This window comes from Callorhinus ursinus, unplaced genomic scaffold (assembly GCF_003265705.2).
Source record: "Callorhinus ursinus isolate GAN/ISIS: 27379988/994484 unplaced genomic scaffold, GSC_fseal_2.0 scaffold53, whole genome shotgun sequence".
NCBI lineage: Eukaryota > Metazoa > Chordata > Mammalia > Carnivora > Otariidae > Callorhinus > Callorhinus ursinus.
In genome coordinates, this window is record NW_027397115.1 from 1,510,778 (window position 1) to 1,524,776 (window position 13,999).

General features: G+C 55.3%; 1 protein-coding gene across 1 annotated transcript in view; it reads left to right on the top strand.

The window, feature by feature from the left end:
• Positions 1 to 655: 655 nt before the first annotated feature.
• The window catches only part of APCDD1L (APC down-regulated 1 like), a 48,830-nt gene continuing 35,486 nt past the window's right edge, over positions 656 to 13,999 (top strand). The window contains exon 1 of the mRNA XM_073883991.1: positions 656 to 850. Coding sequence (XP_073740092.1) covers positions 802 to 850 — 49 coding nt within the window. The 5' untranslated portion in view covers positions 656 to 801. The remainder of the gene's footprint in view (positions 851 to 13,999) is intronic.

The window sequence follows — 13,999 nt, forward strand, 5'->3', positions numbered from 1 at the left end:
TTGCCTCTGGGCTGCCACCCTAAACTGACTCACTGGGATGAGAAGGGGGGGTTGGAGGAGGAGTTGGGGTGGGGTGGGGGGAGGAAACCCGCCCTGGTCGGCTCCACACTGTTTGCCTAGATGCTCTCTGGAGCGGGACGACCTAATTACAGAGAGGCTGCCTGCCGCTGGGCACCCCAGGTTGGCCACTTTCACTGTACTCCTGCGCTCGCTGGGCTCCAAGTTGAGGAAACTTTTCCAAGAGTATCTGAAAGGCCTGAATAGAAACATCGGGGGTCCTGGGACCCCGCGGGGCAGAGAAGAGTCGCCCACCAAACCCCCTTGCCCTTCCAGGGATCTGCCTGCCTAGGGGGTGCGCTTTGGCGGTAGGAGCGCACCAGTCCGGCTTGGCCAGGACAAGAGTTTGAGGGAGGCCTCTGTGCTCCCTGCGAAGACATTGGGGGAGGCGAGGACCGGGGGACGGAGGGGGGTCGGCTGAGGGGTCTGAATGGCAGGAGGAGCCGCGTCAGAGGGCTGGGCGCGCTGCGCTGCTGTGCGCGCAACGCCTGGGGCTGTCTCCACCTCTTCTGGCAAGTTGGACCTATGAGTGCGCAGCTCGACTTACAACTATCAACAGCCCGGGCGGGTGAGCGCGTGCGAGCGCCGAGGGGGGCTCAGGACCCTTGCAACTCCTTCGCAGGACCCCAGCTGCAAGGCCAGCGTCCGCCGCCGCCGCCCGGGAGCTCCGCGCCCGCGCCTCCCCTCCAAGAGCACAGTGGAGGCGCCCCGGGGGGGGGACCCGGTCCTGCCAGCCCCGACGGGATGCCCACAGCCATGCTCCCCTACGCTTGCGTCCTGGTGCTTTTGGGAGGTAGGTGCCGCCCTCCGCCCCCCACCGGCTCGCTGCCTGAGTTCGGAAGGGAGGGAGCCCGCCGCCTGATGTTATTGGGAAGTCCGTGGGGACTGCTGTGTGGGCCTGTGCACTGGGCAGGTGATGCTGCGCTCTGCGCACTCTTCTCCACGCTCTTCTCTGGCCTCACCTGGCCGGCACCTGCAGCACCTCCAGGGACCTGCGTCCCCGTACCCGGGACCTCCAACAAGATTCAGGAGGATCCCAGGCCCACTGAAACCCCCGCGGCAAGTTCTAAGCCCCAAATCCCTCAGACTAGGGCCTGCATGTTCTGGTCTGGCCCATTGAATTCTGAATCTGTGGGTGGGTGTTCAGGGTTTGTGCCCTGCAGCAGAGTTTGGGGAGGGGAAATTTGGGGGGGTGCAGTGCCTGTGAGCCCATGCTGGTGTCCAGCAAGCCCGATGGCATGGAGGGAGGGCAGCCAAAGGACTCCAGGGAGAGGAGGCAGTGCCTTCTCCAGACCCACTGCTCTCCTGCTGACTCTTCGTAGGGGGTGGGCAGGGACAAAACTCTCTACAAATGCCACCTGACCACGGTGTGTCACCATTGGCCAAAAGGACAATAACAACCATAGTCGTGCAAGGGCATACAGCCCCAGGCTCAGCCCCAAACACCCTCACATGGTTAAGGTTTAAGAATTCTGGCCCTGGAGTCAGATCACCTGGCTCAGAACCCAGATCACCTTCAATCTGCATGGCCTTGGGCAGGCATGTCCATTAGGTTCTCTTAGCCTCAACCTTCTCATCTGTCCAATGGGCTTACAAAATCCCCACTTCCCCTAGGACTGTGGTGAGGATACAAGAAGGTCTGCAGGGAAGCACCAGGGAAGTACTCAGTAAGTGGCAGCCCGTGGGACGGGGCTGTCAGCTCCCACTGGGCACGCTGCTTCATTTACAGGCAAGGAGCATCTGGTCTACCCACAGGAGCTCACCAACCACACACTCTTTGCTGCCCAACCTCAAACTTCTAAGCAAGATATCTGAAGGGGAGGAGAAAGGGGTGTGAAGGAAGGTCAAGGAAGGGTTAGGTTAGCAGTATGAGGAGTCTCAGCTGTATCCACCGGAAGGGGCTCCTTTGCCTCCTGCCGGGGCTGGAAGTGAGCAGTCAGACAGCTGTCCCTGGCCTCGGAGTCCTCCATCAACGCAAAACCATCCAGGGCCACCCTGCTGGTCCCCGGGGGGTGGGGTAGCGAGCAAGGGCAGAGGGCAAGGTGAGAGCCTGCCCAAGGAGGTCTGCACTTTCCTCTGGGCGCAGAGGTGGGAGGAGGGCAGGGAGGAAGCTCGCCCACCTCCCCAGGGATGGGGCCGTCAAGAGCAATGGGGCAGATTACCCCAGAAACCTGCAGTCTTGGTCACAGCACAGGGCTGTTGTCTTTGGCAGGCCCCGAATTCTCGTCATGCCAATAAAATCACTGGAAGTTTAGCATCGCGGCTTGCTCTCGGGGAGCCCTGCTGTTTCACTCCCTGGCGACCTTTCGCCACAGCAAGTGCGACAGACGCCGCAGGAGAGAAGCCAGGGACGCCTAGTGGCCCCGGGCGGGTGGACGGAGGCCACTCCAGAGCCTGCCGCCCTTTGAGGCAGACACAGGCACTAGAGAGGGGGATGGTCCCATGCGGGCAGACTTCATACTCCCTGCTCTTAACTCGGGCACCTTTTTCCACTGAACACTTTTTTCAAAAGTTCTTTTCACCACTGGCTGCATCACCAGGCAACCAGATCCTTTTGCTTTTGTGCAAGGAAACAGAACCCAGTTAATCCTTCAGATACTTACATAATTTAGGTACCTGAGCCAGGGCATGCCTGAACTTCGGGTCTCCGGTTGTTCGAAGTTGGTATAGGATGGCACATGAGCGGCCCCACCAAGTGAATTCCTACTGAGTACACACACACACACACACACACACACACACACACATGCACGCACACGCACACACACGCGCGCGCACAAAGGGTTTCTCAGCCTCAGCACCACCGATGTTGTGGTCCAGATCATCCTCTGCTGTGGGGCTGTCCTGTGCACCGTAGGATGTTTAGCAGCATCCCTGGCCCCTCCCCCTACCAGAGGCCAGGGGCAGCAACTTCCCAGTTAGAACAATCACAAAGGTCTCCAGACACCACCCGATGTCCCCTGGGGAGTGGGGCTGGGGGGCAAAATCACCCCTGGTTGAGACCCACTGGTGTGGCGAGATTAGACTCAACTGGTAGCTTTTCAAATGAATCTGTCAAAATCACCAGGTCAGATGAATTTTGTTATTCTTGCTCTGAGCAATCAGGAAATCAAAGGCACAGTGGGGCCCCAAGAAAAACAACACAGCTTAGGTAGCTTCTAATTTGGACGTTGATTTCTCCCTCCCTCTAGTCTCTGAAAATGTCCTCCTTGCGGATGATGGGAGCAGGGCCGTGGGTTGCGGTCAGCCCCCCGCCGCAGCAGACCTTCCTCCAGACCGCGCGGTGCCAGACGCGTTTCGTGCCAGGTCACCAGCCTCCAGCTTTGGTTTGCTCCACAGCAATTTCTGGCTTTTAAAAATCTCCTTACTCAACAAGTTATGCTTGAGGGGCAAAAATGAAAAAGCCACAGCTTCTCCCCCCCCCTCAACTTGTGTTTCTTTTTGCTAATTTCAGTCCTGCTTTTATCTCGAGCCATAGACTTGGGGATGGCAAGTTACCATTTTGAGACAGATTAGCACCGAGTGACAGGCTATTCCATAATAAATGAGTCGTTGATGTGGGACTCCGTTTTGAAACAGAATAAAAACTGGGAAGAGGATGAACTTAAATAGGCTCATCCGAAAATCAAATGTGAATAAAGATTGGTAATTGAATTAGTTACTCAAAACAAAGAAAATTGTCATCAGAAACTTTCCCTTGCCGGGGACGGGTCGTGGTGCCCAGCTGTTTAGCTTATCTCCAGACCAGGGCTCTAATCTCCGAATTCCAAATAACCAGCTCAAGGCAAATATAGCAGCTTCCTTAATTTCAAAACCATCTGGATGGCAGACCAGTTAGAAGCCACACATGAAGAAACATTTGTGCAATGTATTGGAAGTTAACTATGTTAATGAAAGCTTCAAGCCAGAATGAGCCCCTGATAAAACTTCCAAGATACACTGCTTTCACCACCAGAGCCAGTCTAGAAAATGAAGATCAATAGCCCCATGCAAAGGAAGGGAGGACATGGAAATCAGTTTGAACTTGACGACAATGGAGCCGAGCTAGGGGGATGGTAGGGAAAGACCTAAGTTCTGAAGCTGGCCCCCCGGGGGTGGCCATGAATTGTGACCAGGGGCTTGGTGCAGGAGCCCTTTGTGCAAAGCTGGTCCCCTGTCCTCCTGGGATGCTCAGAGAGTTTCCCAAAAACCCTGATACAGCGGGCCGGCACTGGGTGTCTTGCAGTGTACGCATCACTCAAGGGGCAATGATGGGACCAAAGGAGGCAGGTCCTCGTGGAAGTCTGAGTCAGACGGGCGATGAAATCCTAAATGAGTGCTTAATTATGGGAGTGATGAGCGCTACACAGAGTGTGTCCAGGGGTATCTAGCTGAGGCTGGGAGGTGACATGCCGGCTGAAACCGGAAGTTTCCTCTAACAACAAAGGAAGGGGTAACTGGAGGAGGAGGAGCAACATCCAGGGAGAGGGACCAGCATGTGCAAAGGCCTAGGTACGGAAGAAAGCCATGATGTGTTCGGGGACCACAGAGGAAGCCTCTGGGGCCGGCCAGGGCAGAGTGAAGGGCCAGGGGCCGACATGGGTGAGCTCGGAGGTGACCAGGGCTCCATCATGGAGGAGGACCCTGGGGGCCTCAGGAAGGAGTTGGATTTTATGTCAAGGGCAGTGGGGCGTCCACCGAAGGCTCTTTGGCAGGGGAGGAATAGGGTGCCTCCAGGATGAGCGAGTTCCCCATCACTGGGGGCATGCAAGAGCAAACGGAATAATGTGGGGTGGGGGTCAGCATCTGTAGGAAGTTGCCTGGATTTGCCTCCAGCCCTACAAGCCTCTGAGTCTAAGGAGCTCCACCAACCTCTTCGTTACAGGTGTGCTGTTTCGGCCCCCCACAGGCTCCCCAAATCCAGAGCCTGGTAGTAACGCTGGTAAGGGCGATGGGCTACACTGCCCAGTGATCCACACGTCCGCTGGGCCACGCTGCATGTGGCAGCCATGTCAGCAACAGGCCCCGTGAAGCCCGTCCGGTTGTGACCCCACCTTACGGGGTTCCCGGGGTGAGGAGCAGGTGGGACACACAGCCTCTCCCCAGCCACCGCCCTGGGGCCATCACTCCGGCTCCCCGTTCCTCATGTCTTCTCTCCCCCACTGCCGGTGCGTCTCACGGAGGCCCTCAGCCACTTCCAGGCGGCATGTTGGGATTTAAAATGCTCGTATTCTGTCAAGATGTAGTGTAGGAAAGTGCACCGACTGCATCACTCATGAGGTATGGGACTCAGTCCCAGCCAGACCTTCTGTGCAGCTCAGCCGTGTTCCCCACTCGCCCCTCTTTCCAGCAGCTCTGTCTTCTCTCCTCCCCTTCCAGGGCTCCTCCGTCCCCATTTGACCCTCTTCCCCACACGTGTCACAGACAAGCTTTCTCCACTTCAGAGAAGATGGAGGTCTCCAGCTACCACCATGTTGCAGTCACATGGAAGTCCTTTCTACTGCAGTCTCCATGCACACCCATGCTGTTCCTGCTGCTTGCAACACTGTTCCCTTCCCCCAGCTCTCCCTTCACCTGCACATTGGGGTGTCAGTTCCTAGCAGTGGAGTTGCCGTGGCAGAATGTATGTGTGACATTCTTTCACTGGCCTTCCTTCCCGACGGGTTACCCCGGTCAACACTCCCCACAGATGGCCCAGGGGAGTGCCAGTTTCCACCCAGGCTGACCCTCGTCGTCACCATTCTTTAAAAATCTTGCCAGTGGTAATGCTTAGGTTTGTTTAGGTTTGCAATCCTTTGATTATGAGCAAACAGGAACGTCTCCTTGTATTTTTATGGTCCCCTTTCGTTGATTTCCTCAGGGACTGTGTGGTCATATCCTTTGCCCATTTGTGTAGTGGACTTTTGAAAAAATCTTTTCTTCTTGTTGATCTGTTAGCGTTCTTTATATAGAGAAAATAAACTGTCTCCTGTGGATACTACAGTTTTTCCCTGCCTACCATTTGTCCACCCAGGCTTTCCTCCTCCTTCTCCCATCTGGTGGAGCCCGTGAAGAAGTACACACTATCAGCTAAATGTGCACGTTTCCCCAGAGGGGAGAATAGATGGGCAGACACTCTTACCATAAATGACCACATGTTGAGTATATATGTGAGAGACAGACTGACTTTCCCTGGGGAGAGGACAGAGCTCGGGCGCTGTGCTAAGTGCACTGGACGCTTTCCCTCGTTTGATTCTCGTGACCCCTCTGTGTGATGGGCATATTTTACGGAAGACAGAAGCAAGACCCGGCACGCAGGGCCCATCCGGCAGCAAGCCCGGGGCCCAGACTTGTGGGCCACGGAGCTCCATGCCTCAACTGCCCCCTGCCAGTGATGGTCCAGCTCAAAGTCCAGGCAAGGGCCTCCCTGCCCTGCTGCCTTCCTCAAAGAGCCAGGGTTCGGTGCCAAGTCTGGGCACCGGGAGATGTGCTCTGCCGAGGCGTCTGGGCCGGTGGTTTCCATGCATGACCTCACTCGGGGAGCACAGAGCAGAGCCTGCAGGCGTGCTGGCCGGACGGCTCGCTGGATCCGCAAATTACCTGCTAAGTCAGAGTCGTGGACGCGGGAAGGACCCTAACTGTCCACATCTGTGAAGATGGCGGAGCGGGCTGGGCTCTGGAAGCCCCTTCCCACATTCAGACCCCAGTTGCTCCCCTGACTTGCTAATTACTTGATCCTTCTTGCGTCAGTTTCCTCCTTTGCAAAATATGGGGTTGCTGTGAGGAGTAGGTGAGACCATCCCGGGGGGGGAGAGGTTAGCACAGTGCTTGGTGGGGGTCACTCCCACCATCACTGAGGGACAGGACGCTGACTGCCGGGTCCAGCCTTGAGAGCAAGCCACACCGCTTCCGCCCGACAGCTGCAAGGCATTCTGGGACAAAAGGAGGATGGCCGGGGAGCAAGGGTCAGAAATGGTGGCTGGACAGGGTCAGAGGAGGGTGGGGGTGCAAAGTACGGGGAGGGGGGTCAGAAGCCCATTTGTAGCTTCTGCTGTCTGCTGGCCATCCGTGGCTTCCTTGACTTTAGATGCATCCCTCCCGCGTCTGTCTGTCCCTGTGAGTCTGTGCCTCTTCTGTGCTCTCCTCTGTAAGGAGACCAGTCACCCTGGATGAGGGCACCCTCATCCGTACGCCCGCAGGACCTCCTCTTAACTATTTACAACGGCAATGACCCTATTCCTAAATAAGGTCACGTCCTGAGCTACTGGAGGTTAGGACTTGAACATATTTGGGGGGTATGCAAATCAGCCCACGACACCTAATGTGGCGTCTGAAGGGCCCACTGGCGGGTGGGATGGCAGTGGGTGTTTCCAGGAAGTGGAGAATCTAGAAGTTGCATGATGAACCTGCAGCTGAGAGGTTGGGGGGACAGCGTCAAGCCATATGACCCAGGGGAGGGAAGGGAGGCCAGGAGACCAAAACCTAAATGTTGCACCATTAGGCAATGACCTGAAGAAATTTTGAGGGAATTATGCACCCACAAAAAGTTCTATGTCACGAAAAACACTGAATGATATGTAAAGATATTTTTGGGGGCGCCTGGGTGGCTCAGTCGTTAAGCGTCTGCCTTTGGCTCAGGTCATGATCCCAGGGGTCCTGGGATCGAGCCGTGCATCAGGCTCCCTGCTCGGTGGAGAGCCTGCCTCTCCCTCTCCCACTCCCCCTGCTTGTGTTCCCTCTCTGGCTGTCTCTCTCCGTGTCAAATAAATAAAAAATCTTGAAAGAAAAGAAAAGAAGAGAAAAGAAAAGAAAAGAAAGAAAAAGAAAGAAAGAAAGAAAGAAAGAAAGAAAGAAAGGAAGGAAGGAAGGAAGGAAGGAAGGAAGGAAGGAAGGAAGGAAGAAAGAAAGAAAGAAAGAAAAAGAAAGAAAGAAAGAAAGAAAGAAAGAAAAAAGGTATTTTTGAACTAACGTTAGAACAAAACCACAGTGTCTGTACCTTTGATCTCGGTTTTATTTTCATTGGCATGGACATCCTTATTCTGTAAAAATAAACTAGAAGAGGGACGCCTGGGTGGCTCAGTCAGTTAAGCGTCCCACTCTGGATTTCGGCTCAGGTCATGATCTCAGGATCAGGTCATGATAGAGCCGAGTCCAGCTCTGCGCTGGGCGTGGAGCCTGCTTAAGATTCTCTCTCTCCCTCTGCCCCTCCCGGCCCCCTCTTAAAAAACATTTTAAGAAAATAAACAAGAGGAAAACATAGAAGGTGAGTGGTGATCTCTGGGAGGTGTGATTATGGGTGATTTCTCTCTCTCCGTTTCTCCTGTAGTTCCTACAGGATCAGCTCCATCTGGGCTGGGTTTGCAGCCTCCCAGACTTGCAGTCCCCCCCAGTTTGCCAGGACCCCAGCAGGAGAGTCTGGTTAGGAAGTCGTGGAGGGTGGGGCTGGCCAAACCCACCCCGGCTGCAGGATGGGGGGGGTCCTGGTATTGGAAGTAGACTCACCCCCGAATGGCACCAGGGTCCCTACCATCCAGACATCGGGACAGGACCCTGCCTCCTCCATGCTACAAGGCGACGGGGATGCCAAAGGTGTCCTGTCAGGCAGATGGGGCTTCGGGAGAGGGAGCTAGAGTCCATCTGTATAGGGTGCCTGAGGCCAGGCCAGAGCTCTGGATGGATCAGTGTCAGCAATAGCTAACGTCCCCTGGGCACCTGCTCTCATTGAGCTCTGTAGGGGACATCACATTATTTCTTCACAGCCACCTTGTGATTCAGGTCCCACTGTCATTGCCCTTTGACCCCTAAGGAAATAGAGGCCACTGGGTTGGGATGCTTCAGAAGGGCAGAGGCCTAGAAAGACTGCAGCTTGGCGGGCTCCTGGGTGCTCAGGAGCCATCCAGAGCATTCGAGATGCCAGGCCCCATAAGCCCAGAGCTCACTGTTCCCTGGTGGCTCTGACGTGTGAACGGTCTCCCCATGGGCAGCCCAGGGGCCAGGAGACCCACCACTGACCACAGAAAGAAACCGGGGCGGGGGGGTTCTTCACCGACGCCAGGGAGATTCGCTGTACTACTTGTTGGTCCCTTTGCCCTGAGGAATCCCCACTCCCTGACTCCCTTCTCGAGTCCTCTTTGCTTGAAGCAAAATGCAATGGACACATGCCTCCTTCTGCTACCAGCAAAATTCCCCTCATTGACTCTTATCCTGGAGGACTTGGCAGTCAAGGTACCTCCTCCCCTCCACCTGGGCAGGAGTCTCAGGCTGGGCAAATAGGATGCTTGCGCCAGGACCTTGAATCTTTGTGCAGTGACCAGAAGCTTGAATGCATCACACCCACATAGGGTGTCCTAGAGAAACTCCAGAGTGGTTCTCACCAACTGGATTGCCAGGGCATCCCTGAGGTCGGTGAGCACCCACGCCCTTCGAAGGAGTTCCCTTTCAGTTTGCATGAGTCAGGAGTGGCTTCTGTTGCTTACAACCATAGCACCTAACCAAAGCCTCCAGTGTCCATTCTGAGACCATGCTCTTTGCGCGGTTAGCTAAATGGTGTCGACGCTTTGGTCCCCATTATTGGCTATCCCCAGAGCTCCGTGTGCATTACAAAATCTGAGCTGCCACCCCCCAGTCTCAGTATTAAATTATACAGAGAACGGGAAGAAAAGCAATAGCTCACACCCAACCCCACTCTTTCCAAAAAAAAAAAAATGCGTAAAAACAGAGAGCAAGACATGGATAAATTTAGCTTGGAAACACCAGTGACCGCAGTAAAACTAAATTACTTGTTCTTTGAAATATACAATTAGAGTTGTTTTAACATGTGTTTTTGGTGGTTGGGTGTGGTTTCTAGATAGTTTGAAACTTAAGTCTACTGTTTAGCCCGTCAGCTTTATCCAAATCTGTTGGGCTCTAATTTCCTTAACAGCAACCCACAGTTACTGAAATGAAAACCAACTTGCCAGTGATTAAGAGTGCCTGGCATTTTACAGTGATTGACGTTTGGACTTTTTTTTTTTTCTTCTATGGTCTTCCAAGCCTTCTGCATCTTCATCCACCTTTTACAAAAAGGATCGATTTAAAGTAAACCATTGGAAAAAAATAATAATAAAGTAACCATTGAAATCTCAAAGAAGGTAACAACTTTGTGCCAAGTGACAGCTGCCTTTTTCCAGCAAACCCCACCCCCAGCGTCCAGGGACTGTAGTTGCCTGCCTGGGGCAATTTAGAAACTGGGGGTCTGACACTGGTGATTCCTACCCAGAGCATTCATTATTGTATTCGTTATTGCCCTGGGGGAAGACAGGCTGGGACCCTTTTATTGCCCTGGGGGAAGACAGGCTGGGACCCTGAGCCCCCCACACCCTGTAAGGCCTTCACCAAGGACACAGATTCACCTGGAATTTGCATATGCATCGCCAGAGAGGTCCTCCAAGCGTTGGAGGCCGGGGCTGCCGGAGTTCATTATTAACAGAGTGGAACATACTCCCTGTTTACACAGATAATTTGCTCAGAAAGTTTTCTTTTTTTATCCCGCTTAAGTACAAACTTCTCTCTCCCCCCCTCTCCAAATTCTAATTCGGGGAGCTCAGATGAATGAGCATGTATTTACTGGGTTTTTAGATAACTTCCTGTCACTTCCGCTCAGGGGCGGAATAATTTCTCCATTCATCTACTCTGTTCCCTCAGCAGGCGTTCAGGGGGTGCGTACTGTGCGCCAGGCCCTCTTCTACACCCTGGGGAGCGGTGACACGACAGCGAACAAGAGGGGCCTGGCGTGGGCCTCGCGGGGCCCACGTTCTGGTGGGTGCTGGGGTTGGGCGGCGAGGGGGCGCAGGCGGTAAATAAGAAAACAAATAAACGAGAAAATGACCAGTGACGACATCTCCGGGAAAAGAAGAAAAGCAAGGGGGTGGGGGCGATCGACGGGGGCGGGGCCGCTGGATGAGGCATCCCTGGAAGGAGGGGACTTTGAAGCTCCCTCCGAAAAGACAAAATGTAAAGAAGTCGACCTCGGAAAGCTCTGGGCCGAAAGGAACCTGAGTCAGGGGCTCAGCAGGTGCGGAGGCCCTAAGACAGAAGTCACTTGGGCCGGTTTAAGGAGCGGGAGGACTATCAGAACAGCCCCTGCGGGAGAGGGTGACGGAGACAAGTCAGAAAGGAGGGCAGGCCCGCTCGCGTGGGAGTGGGAGGCCTCAGACAAGGTTGTGGTCAAGTCCAGTGGCAAGTTTAGGGATTCAAAAAGGCTCTCTGGTCGCTGGACGGAGAGTGGGTCACTGGGAGGCAGCAAGGAAGGCTGGGCTGTACTGGCAGAGATGGACAGAGGTAGAACGATCTCCAAACAAATGTGAAGGCAGAACACCAGGACTTGTCACTGGATCGGATGTGGGGGCCACGTGGTGTCCCGGGGCTGCCGGAACAAGGTACCACCAACTAGGGGGCTTAAAACAACAGAAATGCATTCTTTCCTAGTTCTGGAGGCGGGAAGTCCAAAGTCAACGTATCAGCAGGGCTATGCTCCCTCCAGAGGCTCCCCAGGAGGCTCCTTCCTCACCTCCTACCGGCTTCTGGGGGTTCCAAGTGTTGCTCGGCATGTGGCCATGTCCCTCCAGTCTCTGCCTCTGTCTTCACACGGCATTGTTCCCTGTGTCTTCCGGGTCTGTGTCCAAATCTCTGTCTTCTCAGAACACCAGTTATTGAACTAGGGCCCACCTTCATCCAACATGACATCATCTTAACTTGATGACCTCTGCAAAAGCCCCATTTCCAAGATCATGTTCACAGGTACTGAGAGTTAGGACCTGATGTATCCTTTTGGGGAACACAATTCAACTCATGACAGGGGATGAAGAGCTGACTCCCAGATGTGTGGTCCGATATTAGGAGGATGATGAGAGCTGGGGAAGGGGGATGGAGACTGCAGTGGTTGGACCACCATGTACTGTTGGGTGGGTTGTTCACTCTACAAGAGTGAAATGCTGTCTGTGCTCCACAAGCCCAGCCAAGGGCTCTGGTGGGGGCTGTGCCTGCCCAGAGGGTCACCTTTTTCTAACTCACTTTCTAACTTCCTTACTAGCCTTATGGGCTAGCTGTAGCCCATATGGATTGGGTTGGAGGTGGGGGAAATCAAGAATCCTGTGTGGCTGGATGGCGTTCTGGTTATACCAAGAGCAGGGATGTTCTTAGCTGTGTTAGCACTCCCAGAAGGCTCCGTCTCCTGATTGAAGCCAGGGTCCCTCCTTCATGGAACTCACAGAGGCGGCTGCAGAGGGATGTGTGAATGGCAGCAATCACAAAATCCCAGTGCAGGTGGGGGACGCTCCCAGAGTGGGGGGCTGCCCCCCTTGGAGAGCCAGAAAAGGTCTCCCCGAGCACAGGGGTTTGGGTGAGGTCTTGGTGGACGAGTAGGAGTTGGCCGAGAGAACGGGAGGAAGGGTGCTCCATGCCGCCACCATTTCCGGCTTGCAGCTGTGGGAGGAGGCAGACAGACGGAAGACGGCCTGGCGCGGGGGGCGCGGGCTCCATCCGAGGCCGGTGGGGAGCTTGTCAGTGTGCGGCCCAGGAGCCACACCCTTGGGTCGGCCCGGCAAGCTCGTACCAGGCTCACTCTGACAGCCTGCGTGGGCACAGGGGCTGCTTTCTGTGGTTTTCTAACTGGGTATTGTCTTTGTTTAAAAGCCAAAATACCAGATTACTCAGTCACACGATCTTGTGAGAGAGAGAAATGCCTGGTGCATAGTAGGCACGCACATAGGGCCGGACGAGCAGCTCTGGGAGGTGAGGAGGCTTGAAAGGGACCCCACCAGGGAGGGAAACAGCTGACTAGGAGGAGCCGTAGCTTGATCCCCGGCACGTCTGGGGGCTGTTCTCCAGCAGCTCCGGGGGCAAGGGAGGTGGGTCTGGTGACTGATCTTTATGAAACCAAACCCCCAGCTGGTGGCTCCGGGGAGGCTGGTGGCGGATGAGAGTGAGAAATGGGGGGGCGGGGCGGGGGGCTGGTGTGAGAGTGATTGGCGGAGGGGGGCGCCCCCAATACCCCTTCTCCCTCCCCTCCCACTGTTCTGGAGCCCCTCCTGCTGGCCTTGTGCCCGTCGGAGGCGGCACAGCATCCTCCAGTCTCCCTCGCGGCTGGTGGGCCACCGGCTTGGCCATGGGTGTCACTAACGGGACTGGCACTCCTGTCCCTCCTCCCTCCCCCGATTGGACGTGCAGACCCCTCGGAGCCAACGGTCACACCCAGGCACGGGGCAGAGCGGAAACAGCCTTCCACCTGGCTTCCTCGACTGCTCCTCAGCGTCCCTGCCTTGGCAGCCACCTTTGCGTCCTCGTTAACACAGGAGGTACAGGGAGGGAGGGGTTAGAGGCTTGTGGAGCCAGGGTGGGGACGAGCCACCCAGAGGGACACGCGAGGGACCCGAGACTCCAAGGAAGGGGAGGGAGATGCAAGAGCCACCAGGAGGTGACACCACGGGGGGAGGCTTCCAAGGACAAGCTGCTTCGGCCAGAGGGAGGAAGAGGCATGTTCTAGAAGCTGCACTAGCTTAGGGTCTGCAGTCGGGGATGCAGACCTGCGGGTGGAGACATAGGTGATCGGGGACGGGGCTGCGGGTTTGGCTGGCGTCCAGACCTGGACAGAACTCAGGCAGCCACTTCACACGGACTCTCCTGAAAGTGCTCCCTTGGTCCTGCCAGCCCCTTAGGACCCTCTCCTGGTCAAGCACGTCCCTGTCCGCTCCCACCTGGACCAGTGGCACATGGCCTTTCTGTTTTCAGAGCCCAATTCAGGAAAACGGAGGATGGGAACAGCATCCTTTTTCTTTTGTTTTGAACTCCAAGAAATTAGATCCTTGTTAATGAAGCACTGTGATGTGTGGAACAGCATTAAGCAGCCTTTCATAGGCTCCCAGTCAGCGAGGGGGTTCGTTCTGGAGGCTAAGACTTGAGCTGCGCATAGGCAGCCTACACCAGGCTCTGATTATAATGCTGGCCC